At 33.2% G+C, this 13,925-nt stretch overlaps 1 protein-coding gene and 1 long non-coding RNA gene across 2 annotated transcripts; one reads left to right on the forward strand and one right to left on the reverse strand.

Annotated features, from left to right (window-relative positions):
* The first annotated feature begins 1,669 nt into the window (after positions 1-1,669).
* Positions 1,670-2,879, forward strand: LOC127711125 (carbohydrate sulfotransferase 9-like). Its single transcript, XM_052217074.1, has one exon. It carries the CDS (start codon positions 1,840-1,842, stop codon positions 2,773-2,775), a length of 936 nt encoding a protein of 311 aa, XP_052073034.1. The 5' UTR covers positions 1,670-1,839; the 3' UTR covers positions 2,776-2,879.
* A 5,923-nt stretch (positions 2,880-8,802) lies between these two features.
* Positions 8,803-13,925, reverse strand: LOC127711529 (uncharacterized). The gene is made up of 2 exons (XR_007986780.1): positions 13,756-13,925; positions 8,803-9,199 (listed from the first exon to the last, which is right to left on the reverse strand). It is a non-coding gene; the product is annotated as an uncharacterized LOC127711529 (long non-coding RNA).

The following is a 13,925-nucleotide window of genomic DNA, read 5'->3' on the forward strand; positions in this document are numbered from 1 at the left end:
GAAGAACTTTAAGAATAAGTTTATTAAAAGGATCTATGAAAAAGTTAGTAAAGGTTTTCAGTAATTTGTGGGAACAAATCCCTCACTAATAGTTTACAAGTTATAAATATATTACTGTCATTGTGTTACTAATCTTAAATTTACTTTATTTTTTTATTTTAAAACCCATAAATAGGATGACAGGAATTAGAAAATTATTGAACATTACAACAGACCACATCGAAGATATTACCTAAGATAAACCCCGGTTTTTGGTGGGGTTCGTGTTGCTCAATCTTTAGTTTTCTATGTTGTGTTTTGTATACTGTTGTTTGTCTTTAGGTCATTTACTTGTTTGCTGTGGCGTTGTCAGTTTGTCAATGGCTTATGAGTTTGAATTTTTCTTTTTTATCTTCCGCCTCTTTTCTAGATGTCTCTTAATTTGCTTTGCGTGTTTCGTTAAGTTGCTGCCTTGTTGACGTATACTCTTAATTTATTATTCATATTCATCCATTTCTTATTCTTGGACGATCTATCGTATGGTGAACTCATATAATATTCCTACAGTGACTTTTAGTTATACCCCTGTTCCGATGGAGGAGTGTACTGGCTAACCAATGTCTGTCCGCCCATGTCATTAAATCAGATCTTCATGAAATTAAGTAGAATGTTTCATGTAAGCATGCTTTATCGTGTAATTTATTTTCATCAATATTTTAATTTCTAATAATAGAATACTTGTATATTCTTACACTTTACGGCCATTTAGGAATTTTTGGCGCATGTTTTTCATGAACTAAATGTACGAATAACAGATTACTGAAATTTAGAAACAATCATTTGAACAACCCTATACCACAACGCCAAATCTTTTGCAATCCACCCCTTTACTTAAATGCCGATGTGACTAATTTGACTTTTTTTCCAGGAAAACCAATGTTTCCAAAAGGTTCTTCTACAGCAAAACTGTTGGATAAGGTAAAAATTGTTACAGTTAGGCAAAACTTGTAGTCTCTTTAAAACACAGCGCATGTTGAAAAATTTAAATCGTTAACGTTTACCGTGGATTCTCTGCCAAATTTTGTCGCCGAAAGCTAGTTTTTGATATACGATGGCATCTTTAACCCTATTACCTGTGATACATGTAAATAGTCTCAGAAAACAAAAGTTCATAATACGACATTTATGTAACTTTTTCACTAATCAAAGGGGCCACGATTAAACACAACTAGCCTTGTATTACTCCATTTACATAAATTATCAACAAAAATAACAGAAAACAACGTATTAGTAATGGATGCGTTGAAATAGAAAATTAATGTAAGATACATAAAAAAAAGAAGAAAAAAAAAACAACACTGCAATCGGCTTCTATTCACGAATATATTCTGTTGTTGGAGGACTTTCATCAAACATAGAAGAAAATTAAGTTCTAACATACATTTTTTCAATCCCTATGAATGACACAGAACCATTGTCATCTTTGGACTTCTCTTATATTTGTCACTGGACGTTAAGCTAAACACCAATTTATTAAACAGCATGGTTCAAAAATAAAAGTTTAATATTTGGAAAAGGTATTGAATGACAATTAAAATGTTTTTTTGTTGTTTTTTTTTTCAAGAAAAGTAACTTGAAAAAATAACGAATACATAAATAACCTGATTTTGTTTTCATTTTATTTAGAACCCTGACGATTCACCATACAACTCTACGCTTCAGGATCGGATAACCCATTTAAAACAGTTTTGTAAATATCATCCAAATATATATTCCAACAGAAAGCTTATACACGAACCTCTAGTTGACAAAATATTTCGTGTAAAATACTGTTGGATAGAAAAAGTTGGTTCATCATTTATGAAAAGTTTCTTTAAACAATTCCATAAATACACACTGGAAAGAAATACAACACTTCACCACCAATCGAAGCATGGCAGTATGGACAAAGACTTAAATCAACAACACAAGGGAGATAACTTCACAAGGATAATGATAGTACGAGATCCTTTCGAAAGACTCTTATCTGGATACATAGATAAGTTTTTTTTGCCTAGTCCAATATTTTGGAAAAAGAGGGGCAAGTATATTATAAAACAATTTAGACCTAATTCGTCAGTGAAGGAACAAGCATGTGGACACAATGTTACGTTCTTAGAATTTATGCAGTATGTCGTCCATGTTACTAGTCGAGAAAAGAACATGGAGGAACCACACTTTACGCCAATGCACACACACTGTAAACCTTGTTTGATCCGTTACGATTATGTATGGAAACTTGAGACAATAATGCAGGATTTTAAACATACTATCGAACATCTTATATATATGAAAGATCTCCATATCGATGGTTTCAATTTCCGAATGGACAAAGAACATTTATCTTCGGATGTTATCTCTAGAATTGCGTTCATGTTTGAACGGAGATATGACATTGAAAAATGTATAACTTTCTACGAAGCCTGTTTGAGAACTTGGCGAGGATTTCAAATGAGAGGAGTTATTGACAAAATCCACAACTTCCCCCTTTTGTCACTTCCGGAAGATTTCAATGTTACGATGTACAAAGACCTTGTTCTAAAATCATCGAATTCGATCGAATACAATTCTAAAGTCAGAAGTCAGAAAGAGGAGGCATTTCTAGAGTCATACAGTTTGTTGCCATTGGAACTTTTAGATCGACTTGAAAGATCAGTTACTAACATTGATTGTGAAATGTTCAACTATAGACAAAGTCTCAAGATATTGTTGCAGGATTACAAAAGAGATAATTTTAGTTATTTTGACTTTCTATAGCTAGATTTCTAAAAATAGTTAAAGTTTCGTCTTAAATTAAGACAAAGTTTTGTAATTTGACAGCAATATAAACTACATAATATATATATAATTCGTCTCAAATTTAGCCCAACAATGTTAGATCTTTGTTCTTCCCTCAGCGGGATTCGAACCCTTGCGTGACATCGTGTCAACAAGGCCTGCACCGTGTCCAGCGACCTAGACCACTCGACCACCTAGGCTACATAAAAATATAGCTTTCGGTTGTCGATGTAATGCCTTTCTTCGTCGGCTTTATCTAGGGTTGTAACACAGTACATGATGTATAGTGGCAAGTAGATGGTATATATATACATATATTCGTATGTAAACACGTAAAGTTATATGAAAGAGGTTTCTGGTATATTTTATGCAAAGGATATTATTGAACCATTCTATGCAAATATAATTAATTAAGTCATGTGTGCACATTATTTTACATTTTCCTCGAATCCAAAACGTATATTCGACAAAAAATATTTCATTTGGTGATATGTTGAACGAAAAGTTTGGCAACTAATTAAATGTCGAGTGTTGTTGCCGATGACCGCGAATCTTGACCTTGATAAAAAAAGACACAGAAGCGTGGAGCATATGAGAAATAAGTGTGACGATGTTTAGTTGTTTTTCATATATTTTTCATGCGTTCCCATTTGGTTTTTTAACATCGTCATACATGTAACACTTATCATTTGATTCGGTTAAATTGAAAGATTTCTTTCTGAATCTGTTAATGTTAAATTTTTTCCACGATTTTTTACTTTTCATTTTTCACGGTTTTCTCTTCGCACTTGCGCTATGACTGTTGAATATCTAACGAAGGTGTCATTGTTAAGGTCACTGCATGTTGAAAAGCTGTCGGCGATTTAGACTATACGAGAAGACAATAATTAATTTACAGTACATTTTTTTAAAGATCTTGAAATAATAAAGGATTATCTTTTATAAGAAAGGTATACACGTTTTATAGGAAAACCTAGACATTCAAGTATATAAAACATATTATTCTTTTCTTTATAATTTAAAGTAATATATGACTTTAACTTATAAATAAAGTATAATTTACATAAGAATCAGGCATATAGGGCGGTAAATTCAATAAAAAATCTATTGATTTCAATACAAACCTATTTCTTGAATTAAATTTATACCTGGTTTACCTTTAGAAATCAGAAGCATTCACATATCATTCATCGAAGTACAAATCTATCTCCATTTTTTGCAAAATAAAACATAGGGTCATACGGCATTTTTGACCCATCACATGGCCTTGTTTACAAACACTTTAGATTCGCACAAAATTCCTACTCTGACCTGTGACTTTTCAAGCCTGTAGTAAAAACAAAATTAAGTGCATTCAACATTCACTTTTAAAAAAAAAAATGTTTTAACCCAAGTTTTGATCCATCTATCAAAAAATATTTATTACAAACAATTATAACTACCTATCAGTGGAGCACACGAATTAAGTGGTACTAGTATACAGAAAGCTCTCCCCTACATGGGCGGTCCTTTATGACGTATATTTAGTTACTGAATTTACCCTCGACAGGACATGGTTCAAATTGAATTATCTCCCGTTTACCAAAACAAATCTCAATTCTAAAGTATATTAACATTACAAAAGCATTATTATATGTATGCGAAATACATCTTGGGCTCTTTTCACAAAAAACATAAAAACAAAAAAAAAAACGCCTCGGTGGTATAGTGGTACCGTGGTCTCGAACCCCAACCGGGTCAAACCAAAGACTTTAAAATTGTTATTTGCTGCTTCTCCTTTAAGCACGAGGCATTAAGCAGTAAGAGCAAAGACTGGTCGGCTTGGGAGTCAGAATAATGTGTCCGGGTAAGGTGACATGTCTTCCTGCGGACTGTTACCTTGTGAACTAGTACGTTAAAAATCCGGCTCAGCGTGTCGGTCTAGTACAAAGCAGGATTAATATTCATATTACATTAACATGTTCTCGTCCTGATTATGCATATTATTTTCCGCTGGACGTTAAGCACCCATCCATCATCTTTTCACAAAAAACTAACGATCAAAATATGGTCGTAAGTTATACTGAAATGGTAATGGCTTGCGAATATTTTTTCTCGTTAGATTTTTTATGTCTGTAATATGTGATAACTGTGCGACAGACATTTCTCATTATAAGAGTAACATTGTACAAAAGGTCTAAAAACATTATCTATAATTTACAAAAACATTAGTTTGCAGATACATTTACTATTACTACTACAGATCCTATTGATTGATTGTTGGTTGCTGAACCAAAGTCGATACAAGAATCAATGTCATCACCAGAACATACTCTCTCACCTACTATTGTTATTGACAAACCAATAGGTAGCAATACACAGTAAGGAAAAAAATTTAAAATTGACACTCATAATTTTTAAACACCCTCTTTGCCTTCCTTTCTAACAAATAAGGCTTAATATTTGTGTTATGCATGTATATATTTGTGGAAAGAGAATCTTCCATAGATTTGATTTCCAATAGTTATAATGGTGAAATATAATCTCTTTTTGGTGTAACCATGGCAACAATCTGCATTTATTTGATATAAAATATTGCAAACAGGGGGGTAAACATGTCACAAAAGTCTCAAAAATTTGGTCAAAAGGAAAATTTAAATCAATTAGAGTGATACCTTTTCTGAAACCATAGAAATATATCTATCAAGCGGTAAAAAAAATCATATGCATTTCTGCTCGTTTTTCCATAAAATTGAATTGAAAAGACCGAGCGTCAAATCTTTGTTGAAAATTGAAAAACACTACAATAATTTCTAGACCTATGGGCGGTACGGATAGGAAAACACGGACTGTCAAACATTTAAATGGCCTATAAAACATGCTAAAAACAATCTAAATGTTCATATAAACCCACTTAGAAGGCTATATTATTCTTCAACTATCTAAAAATCAATTTTATTGTACAAAAACATTTATATTAAAAAAATTCACATGGCCATAATGCGAAACTAAACTTCTAACTGTGTATTGCTACCATAGATCTCTGTTTAAAAACATTAAATACAGCAATCGGTTATACTAGATCCCTGACGTCGGATCCCAGAGGAGAATCCATACCAAGTAGTAATGTTTGAAGGATGAGGATGTTAGACATTTTGTATGTATGCAAGATTATTTATTTAAAGGTACCTGCTTAGTTTCTTATTCATGTTAGTCGTGTACAGGCTTTGCAGACTCGTACGCGTAGATATTGTAAATGCAAATACTGTTCTCACTATTGCATAACTTTAGTGTAAATTATATTTTTATCCTGTTCCTTTTCGGATGTTTAGGCTAGAACAGAGTTTTCTCCAGTGAACCAATGTCGGTAAACGAGGCGAATGACTGATCCGCGATTGGACCAATGGTTACGCTCCGATTTCCAGAGATTTGGACCAATGGTTTTGCTTAAGAGTCCAATTGATGTTGGTTAAAACTGATTTCTTGGGTGTGCGTTTAGACTATTGAGCCTCTATAATGGCTTTAACCTAACCTAACCTAACCGAACTTGAATACTTTATTTACTCCAGACACGGTCGTTTCAACTTATATCGTAGCCAATAGTTATATTTGATACGTCCCAGCAACTTATTTGCATGTATTTTAAAATACATTACTGGTGACATTGACCCAGTTCACACGCAAATAATAATATGCCATGTCCGTAAAGTATATTTTTACTACGCCCTGAAAAAAACATCAGATAAGGTGGGACTCTGTATTAATCAGTCTCGTATAATAGGGTTTTGTTTTTTACATATTGTTATATTAAATTGATAATACTGTTGAGTAAATATGAAAACTTAACAAATCTTTCGTATTTTTCTTGAATATTCTGATCGTCTGCTAACACAGTCGTTATACAGAATATTACATTGTACTAGTGATTGCATATGTATACCATATAATCGTCCTGTAAGATAACCTTAACCATGGAGTTCAGTGGCAGACTTTGGTTCATGTCTGTCATATTTGTTTTTCGTTAATTGTTTTGTGATAAATTAGGCAGTTAGTTTTCTCAATTGAATTGTTTCAAATTTTTCAAGTCGGAACCTTTTATAGCCGACTACACGATATGAGTTATTTCTCATTGTTGATGGCCAACGGTTGCCTATAGTTGCTTACATCCACTTTATTTGAAATTTGGTCGATAGTTGTCTCATTGGCCATGGCAATCATACCTCATCTCCTAATGTTTATATTAAAGGGAAACTTCGCAAAAAAATGAAAAATTGATATTATGTTCATTCTGTATAAAAAAGCACAAATTCATAAACATTAAAGTTTTATTCTGCTATATAAGAGATCACCATCGATTTTAAATTTAGAGTATCAATTCTCTGCATGCGGCCATTTTGACATCTTCTCGGTTTAGAAACCACGATATATCTATAAACCACAAAGGACCAAAACCAGCAGTAACCTAACGTAGTCGTAATTGCGTGTCGATATCTTGTCAAGCATACAGTTGTTTTATCCGACAAGAAAAGCATAAACAGTTTCCCGGGTCACAAAAATGATTATATAGACATGGTTCTGCAACCTTTCCTAACTAACATGATACGGAAAATGTAATTTTTTTTTTTAAATAACTATATGGTCTGTCGTTTTTAAACTGTTTTTTTTTTACCAAGGATTTGTGTTTGTTACTATACAAATCTTGTTTTTACTAAGTTTTGAAACAAGAAATTTATATGGGAATTAGTTAAAAAGTCAAAGTTCAAAGTCATAAATAAATGTCCCGTGTATAATTGTTTTCGAAAATCTAATTTGTTCATAATTCTTTTAGTATGTAATAAACCAAGGCTCCGTGTTGAAGACCGTACTTTGACCTATAATGGTTTACTTTTATAATTTGACAATTTGTGACTTGGATGGAGAGTTGTCTCATTAGCACTCATACCACATTTTCTTATATCTAATTAGTTAAATAAATTCAGACCTTCCCTTATCTGATCACCAGCATGGCTAAAGGAATTATTATTCCCAGAGGTATTGTGAGGTGACACGTCCAGGTATTCAAGCGATTTCCTGTCGGGCTTAAAAACTCTTATTACACAATTACATAAAGCAAGTTCTTGCATCCCTTCATTTCAGAGGGTATTGATCAGTGTACACGGCCGATAACTTGTAACTTTCCATTTTGAAACTATCAGGTGTAATATACACATTTGTCTTGCGTGTTCGATAGTGATATACTAGTCATTACTAAACACATACGCTTGTTTATAAATAACATTTCTGGTGTAAAGAATGATATTTCTGAAAATCTAAATAATTCCAAAAAAAGATTTGATAAAATTTTTCCAAGGGTAAATTGTGGAAAATTTAAGTATATACTAGTTGTCAATAAAGATGGACATTTTGAAACATACAAATATTGATTTAACAAAAATGTACGCACTTGTCGATCATTGAACACTGGACACTTTTAATTTGCAAAACACTCATTTGCAAATCCGCCGCCGCCTCTCCTTAGAGCTAAAGTGTCATGTAAATAACCAAAATGTGCGGAATTACATGGGATTCAATAAATTCATTGCTTTTCTGCTGTTATTATTATATCTATTTTGTAATTTGATTTAGAAAAACATGGGATTTTCAATATCCCATGGGATAGGGCAAATCCCATGGGATTGACCATTATCCCATGGGATTTTGGTTAAATCCCATAGGATTTTTTTGGATCCCATGGGATAATTGTAGTCCCATGGGATATTTGTTGTCCCATGGGACAAAAAAAATCCCATGGGACTATAATTTTCCCATGGGATTTTTAATATCCCATGGGACAAAATAAAATCCTATGATTCAAATTATAAATATACAGTAAATAAATGTGTATGTTACAATGAATTCTGTTTGGTAGTAAATTGTTTTAAGATGAATCTTTTTAGTTGAATATCTTTTTTTTCCTTGGAAATGTTAATGCAATTATATTGTTCTATAACTGTTCAAAACTAAACTTTTAAACAACAAAGCAGATAATGTAAGTATCAATATATGTTTATTTATGAATTCTAGAATACTTTTTTGAAACACAATTTTTTCCCATTTGAAATCAATGAAAACTCTATTAAAAGGCTTAACATACTAGTAGCTTTTTACATAAATCTATTTTTTTTTCAGGATATCCCTCCACCCAAAAAATTAATAGTTTCTTATCATCCAGCATTGTGTGATCGTAATGTATAGTCCACTTTTTTGCCATTCAGCACAGAACATTGTCATTATTGTGGTTTTAATATCTTTAGATATTTAATAGAACTTCAATTCATTGGCTGAGTGATGAAAATAATAACTGATCTGACTTTTGTCTTTGAATTTATTTTGGTCTTGTTTCTGTGTTTTCTCCTTTTATTCTCAGTGATGAATTTCAATCCTTCTGAAAAAGAACCAATAAAATCCGAAGTTATGGATAATAAAAAATTGTTTGCATACATGTAGCAAGAACATATGATTTTCAATAAAAATAGCTATGCGGTATGGATTTTACTGATTGTTGAAGGTTGTCCAGTGTCATCAGTTGCTAACCTCCTACATCCTTTGGTCTCTGATGGAGAGTTGTCAAATTAGCAATATACCACATCTTCCTATTCTAATATTATATAACAATCAATTTATGTATTCTTCTTTATAACATTTGGGTATTTTCCCCAGTTATATATATATAGATCAATGTTAAAACTTTAGGCAATTACAATAAAATTCCATTTTTCACAAGAATTTGCAATATATTATACAGAAAGCCAACAATAGAAACAGCACTTCTTTAAGCTTCTGAAGTTCTGAAAGAGTTCCACTTGTGTTTTATTTCAATTAGAAAATACATTGAACTCTTTGGACATGTTGGAAATTATAACATTGATACAAAAAATTATATTGGTTTTTTTTTCTTATTTTTGTGTTGTTCGGTTGCTGTCTCATTTTTATATATGGTTATACATATATCCTAAATCTTCTTTTTTATATACTTAATCATTAATACACAATGTAGTAAAAATGGGATATTTTTTATTTTGATAATCTCAAAACATTATTATTCTATCAAATAACTTATTTCCAAGTTCACAAATCACCAATGTGTCAGATATTAATTTTAAGACATGTATAAACATGATCAACAAGCAGTTGACAGGATGTCATGCAAAAATCTCACTAATATTAAACTTTCACAAAAACTCCATACTCGGCGAGTACTATTAAAGTTCTTAGTACAGGACAAATTCCTAGTACAGGACACAATGCCTGGCAAACACTAGCATGTGTCAATGTCTAGTCAATCATGTAATCAGGCTCAAAATCTTAGTTTGGCACTGAATTTAAAAATTCACCACATAATGAACATGTGTATGAAATTCAACTTCATGGCAAGCTATGTACCTTAACCTAAAACTTTAACCTAAGAATGTACTATAATTTCACATTATGACATTTCTATGTTCAGTGATCCATAAAATCAGGGTAAAAACAGTAAATGTGGTGTTTAATGTATACACAAGAGTGCACACGCTGAAATGTTGCGCCTTCTTTACTAATCATTGATATCATGTTGATAGTCCTAAATATAAAGCTTTACTACAACTATCACATAAACTCAACATGATCCAAGAAAATGAATTCAAGGTCATATAAACCTGACAAAAAATATATGTACACCTTACAATCATTCAAATTACTAAATACAGTTGACCTACCGGTATTGCTTACAGTTTCTAAAAAGCAGACTTAACCAAGAAAACTAAACATTGACCAATGAACCATGGAAATGAGGTGAAGGTAAGATGAACCATGCCAGGCAGACATGTACAGCTTACAATCCTTCCATACAACACATAAAGTTGACCTATTGCTTATAGATAAAGAAAAAAAGACCAAAACACAAAAACTTAACACTGAGCAATGAACCGTGAAAATAAGGTCAAGGTCAAATTAAACCTGCGGGACTGACATGTACATCATAAAATGTTTCCATACACCAAATATAGTTGACCTATTGCATTCAGTATTAGAAAAAAAGACCAAAACTCAAAAATTTAACTTTGACTACTGAACCATGAAAATGAGGTCATGGTCAGATGACACCTGCCAGCTAGACATGTACACCTTACAATCATTCCATACACCAAATATAGTAGACCTATTGCATACAGTATAAGAAAAACAGACCAAAACACAAAAACTTAACTATAACCACTGAACCATGAAAATGAGGTCAAGGTCAGATGACACCTGCCAGTTGGTCATGTACACCTTACAGTCCTTCCATACACCGAATATACTAGACCTATTGCTTATAGTATCTGAGATATGGACTTGACCACCAAAACTTAACCTTAAATATAAAAAAGATGTGGTATGATTGCCAATGAGACAACAACTCTCCACAAGAGACCAAATGACACAGAAATTAACAACTATAGGTCACCGTACGGCCTTCAACAATGAGCAAAGCCCATACCGCACAGTCAGCTATAAAAGGCCCCGAAATGACAATGTAAAACAATTCAAACGAAAAACTAACGGCCTAATTTATGTACAAAAAATGAACTAAAAACAAATATGTAACACATAAACAAACGACAACCACTGAATTACAGGCTCCTGACTTGGGACAGGCACATACATACAGAATGTGGCGGGGTTAAACATGTTAGCGGGATCCAAACCCTCCCCCTATCCTGGGACAGTGGTGTAACAGTACAACATAAAAACGAACAATAATAAAATGCTCCGCTGGGGCGCAGCTTGATACTACCGCAGAGGTCGAACCCTGAACAGTTGGGGCAAGTATGGACACAACATTCAAGCTTGATACAGCTCTGAATTTGGATTGTGATTAAATATTTGACACAGCATAGGTTTCTGACACAGAATGAATGTGGTCTAAGAACTTAAAAAATTTTAATTTACCTATTCAAACCATATCATTTTTATTTGCTTTTATATATAAATCAGAAATAACCAATTTAAAATGGAAAATTTTAAAGAAAAAAAAAGAAAAAAAAAATCCCCCCCCCCCCTCAAAAAAAAATTTTTGAACCCCCTTATGATTCATCACCCCAAAACTCAATAACAGCCTTCCCTTTGTGGTATGGTACCTTGCAGTACACTTTCAGAGAGATTCATACACTTGAACACAAGTTATTGTCTGGAAACTAGAAAAATGCTTGTTTTTTGGTCCCTTTTTGGCCCCAAATTCCTAAACGTTTAGGGCAATTACCCCAAAACTCAAACCCAGCTTTCCCTTTGTGATATGGAACCTTGTAGTACAATTTCATAAAGATCCATACTCTTACACACAAGTTATTGTCCTGAAACTAGAAAAATGCTTGTTTTTTGCCCCTTTTTTGTCCCTAATTCCTAAAATTTGAGGCAATTACCCCCAAAATCAATCCCAGCCTTCCCTTAGTGGTATGGTACCTTGCAGTACAATTTCAGAGAGATCTATACACTTGAACACAAGTTATTGTCTGGAAACTAGAAAAATGCTTATTTTTTGCCCCTTTTTGGCCCCTTTTTCCTAAACGTTTTGGGCAATTGCCCCCAAACTCAATTCCACCTTTCTCTTTGTGGTATGGAACCTTGTAGTACAATTTCAGAAAGATCCATACACCTACACACAAGTTATTGTCATGAAACTAGAAAAATGCTTGTTTTTTTGCCCCTAATTCCTAAAATTTTGAGGCAATTACCCCCCAAAATCAATCCCAGCATTCCCTTTGTGATATGGAACCTTGTGGTACAATGTCAGAGAGATCCATACACTAACACACAAGTAATGTCTGGAAGTTACAAAAATGCTTATTTTTGGCCCCTTTTTCCTTAACTGTTGGTACCATAACCCCCAAAATCAATCCCAACCTTTCTTTTGTGGTATTGAACCTTATGGTAAAATTTCATAGAGATCCATTCACTTAAACTAAAGTTAGAGTGCGAAAACCAATGTGTCTTTGGACGACGACGACGCCAACGTCATACCAATATACGACCGCAAAATAAAAAACAGTTGAAAGAGGCTTAACTCATCAGATGGATAAAAATACAAATACTACAAATACAAGTGGACGTGGCCGGGTACTTGTACATCCAAACAACAAAAAGACACTAAGTACAGATCTGAGAGTACTCGCAGTTACTGACAGCTAGTTAACAAAGCCACTAACAACTAATAAAAAAAATCATGCATCTAAGACTAAGTTCTTGTTCACTGATCACTGAAATGAGGTCTAGGTCAAGTGAAAACTCTCTGACGAGCATAGTTATCCTATTACTCATAGTATGAGAGAAATTAACATTACAAAAAATCTGAACTTTTTTTTCAAGTAGTCACTGAACCATGAAAATGAGGTCAAGGACAATGGACATGTTTCAGACAGAATTCGTATCATGAGGCATCTATAAACAAAGTATGAAGCATCCAGGTCTTCCTCCTTCTAAAATATAAAGCTTTTAGGAAGTTAGCTAACGCCCACGGGGGGGGGGGGGGGGGGGGGGGGGGGTCTCAACATGGGATTTTGGGTACAGTACAGTTGTGCAGCTGGAATTTAAAAAACACCCCCCATTCACATATTGAAAAATTGTGAAATCCCTACCTATACATATATTTCACAGCGAAATCATGTCCCATTAAGTGAAGATAGTTGCACAACAAACTGAAAAATTATGACCCATTGATATATTTCCTCGGTAAAATTGCACCCCATTGATATATTTGATGCATCAAAATAGGGACCCATTCCAGCTTTCTGCGACAAAAGTTGCAGGCTCGACAAAAATACATGAACATTTTAAAGTACTAAATTTTGAGTATAAACATGTAAAACCACAAGTTACTAACTGAAGTTCATGGTGAACTGTAACCAAAAACTTTAAGTGAATACAATTTAGAGAAAGACAGATGGATGCACAAACACTATCATAACAGAGCATAAAACTTACCAAACAAGATGTTTTACATTTATCCTTCAGAAGCAGGAAAACTGAAGTGTTTCTTTTCTTTCTCTGCCCTCCATGATATAAACTTCAAATTCATTCATGCAAAATATGAAAATCTGCAAATGTAGGACCTTGTACCGCAGCTTATCCACATTTTGACTTTTGAACTGCAT

The sequence above is a fragment of the Mytilus californianus genome, unplaced genomic scaffold, assembly GCF_021869535.1.
Source record: "Mytilus californianus isolate M0D057914Y unplaced genomic scaffold, xbMytCali1.0.p SCAF_8, whole genome shotgun sequence".
Taxonomy (NCBI): Eukaryota; Metazoa; Mollusca; class Bivalvia; order Mytilida; family Mytilidae; genus Mytilus; species Mytilus californianus.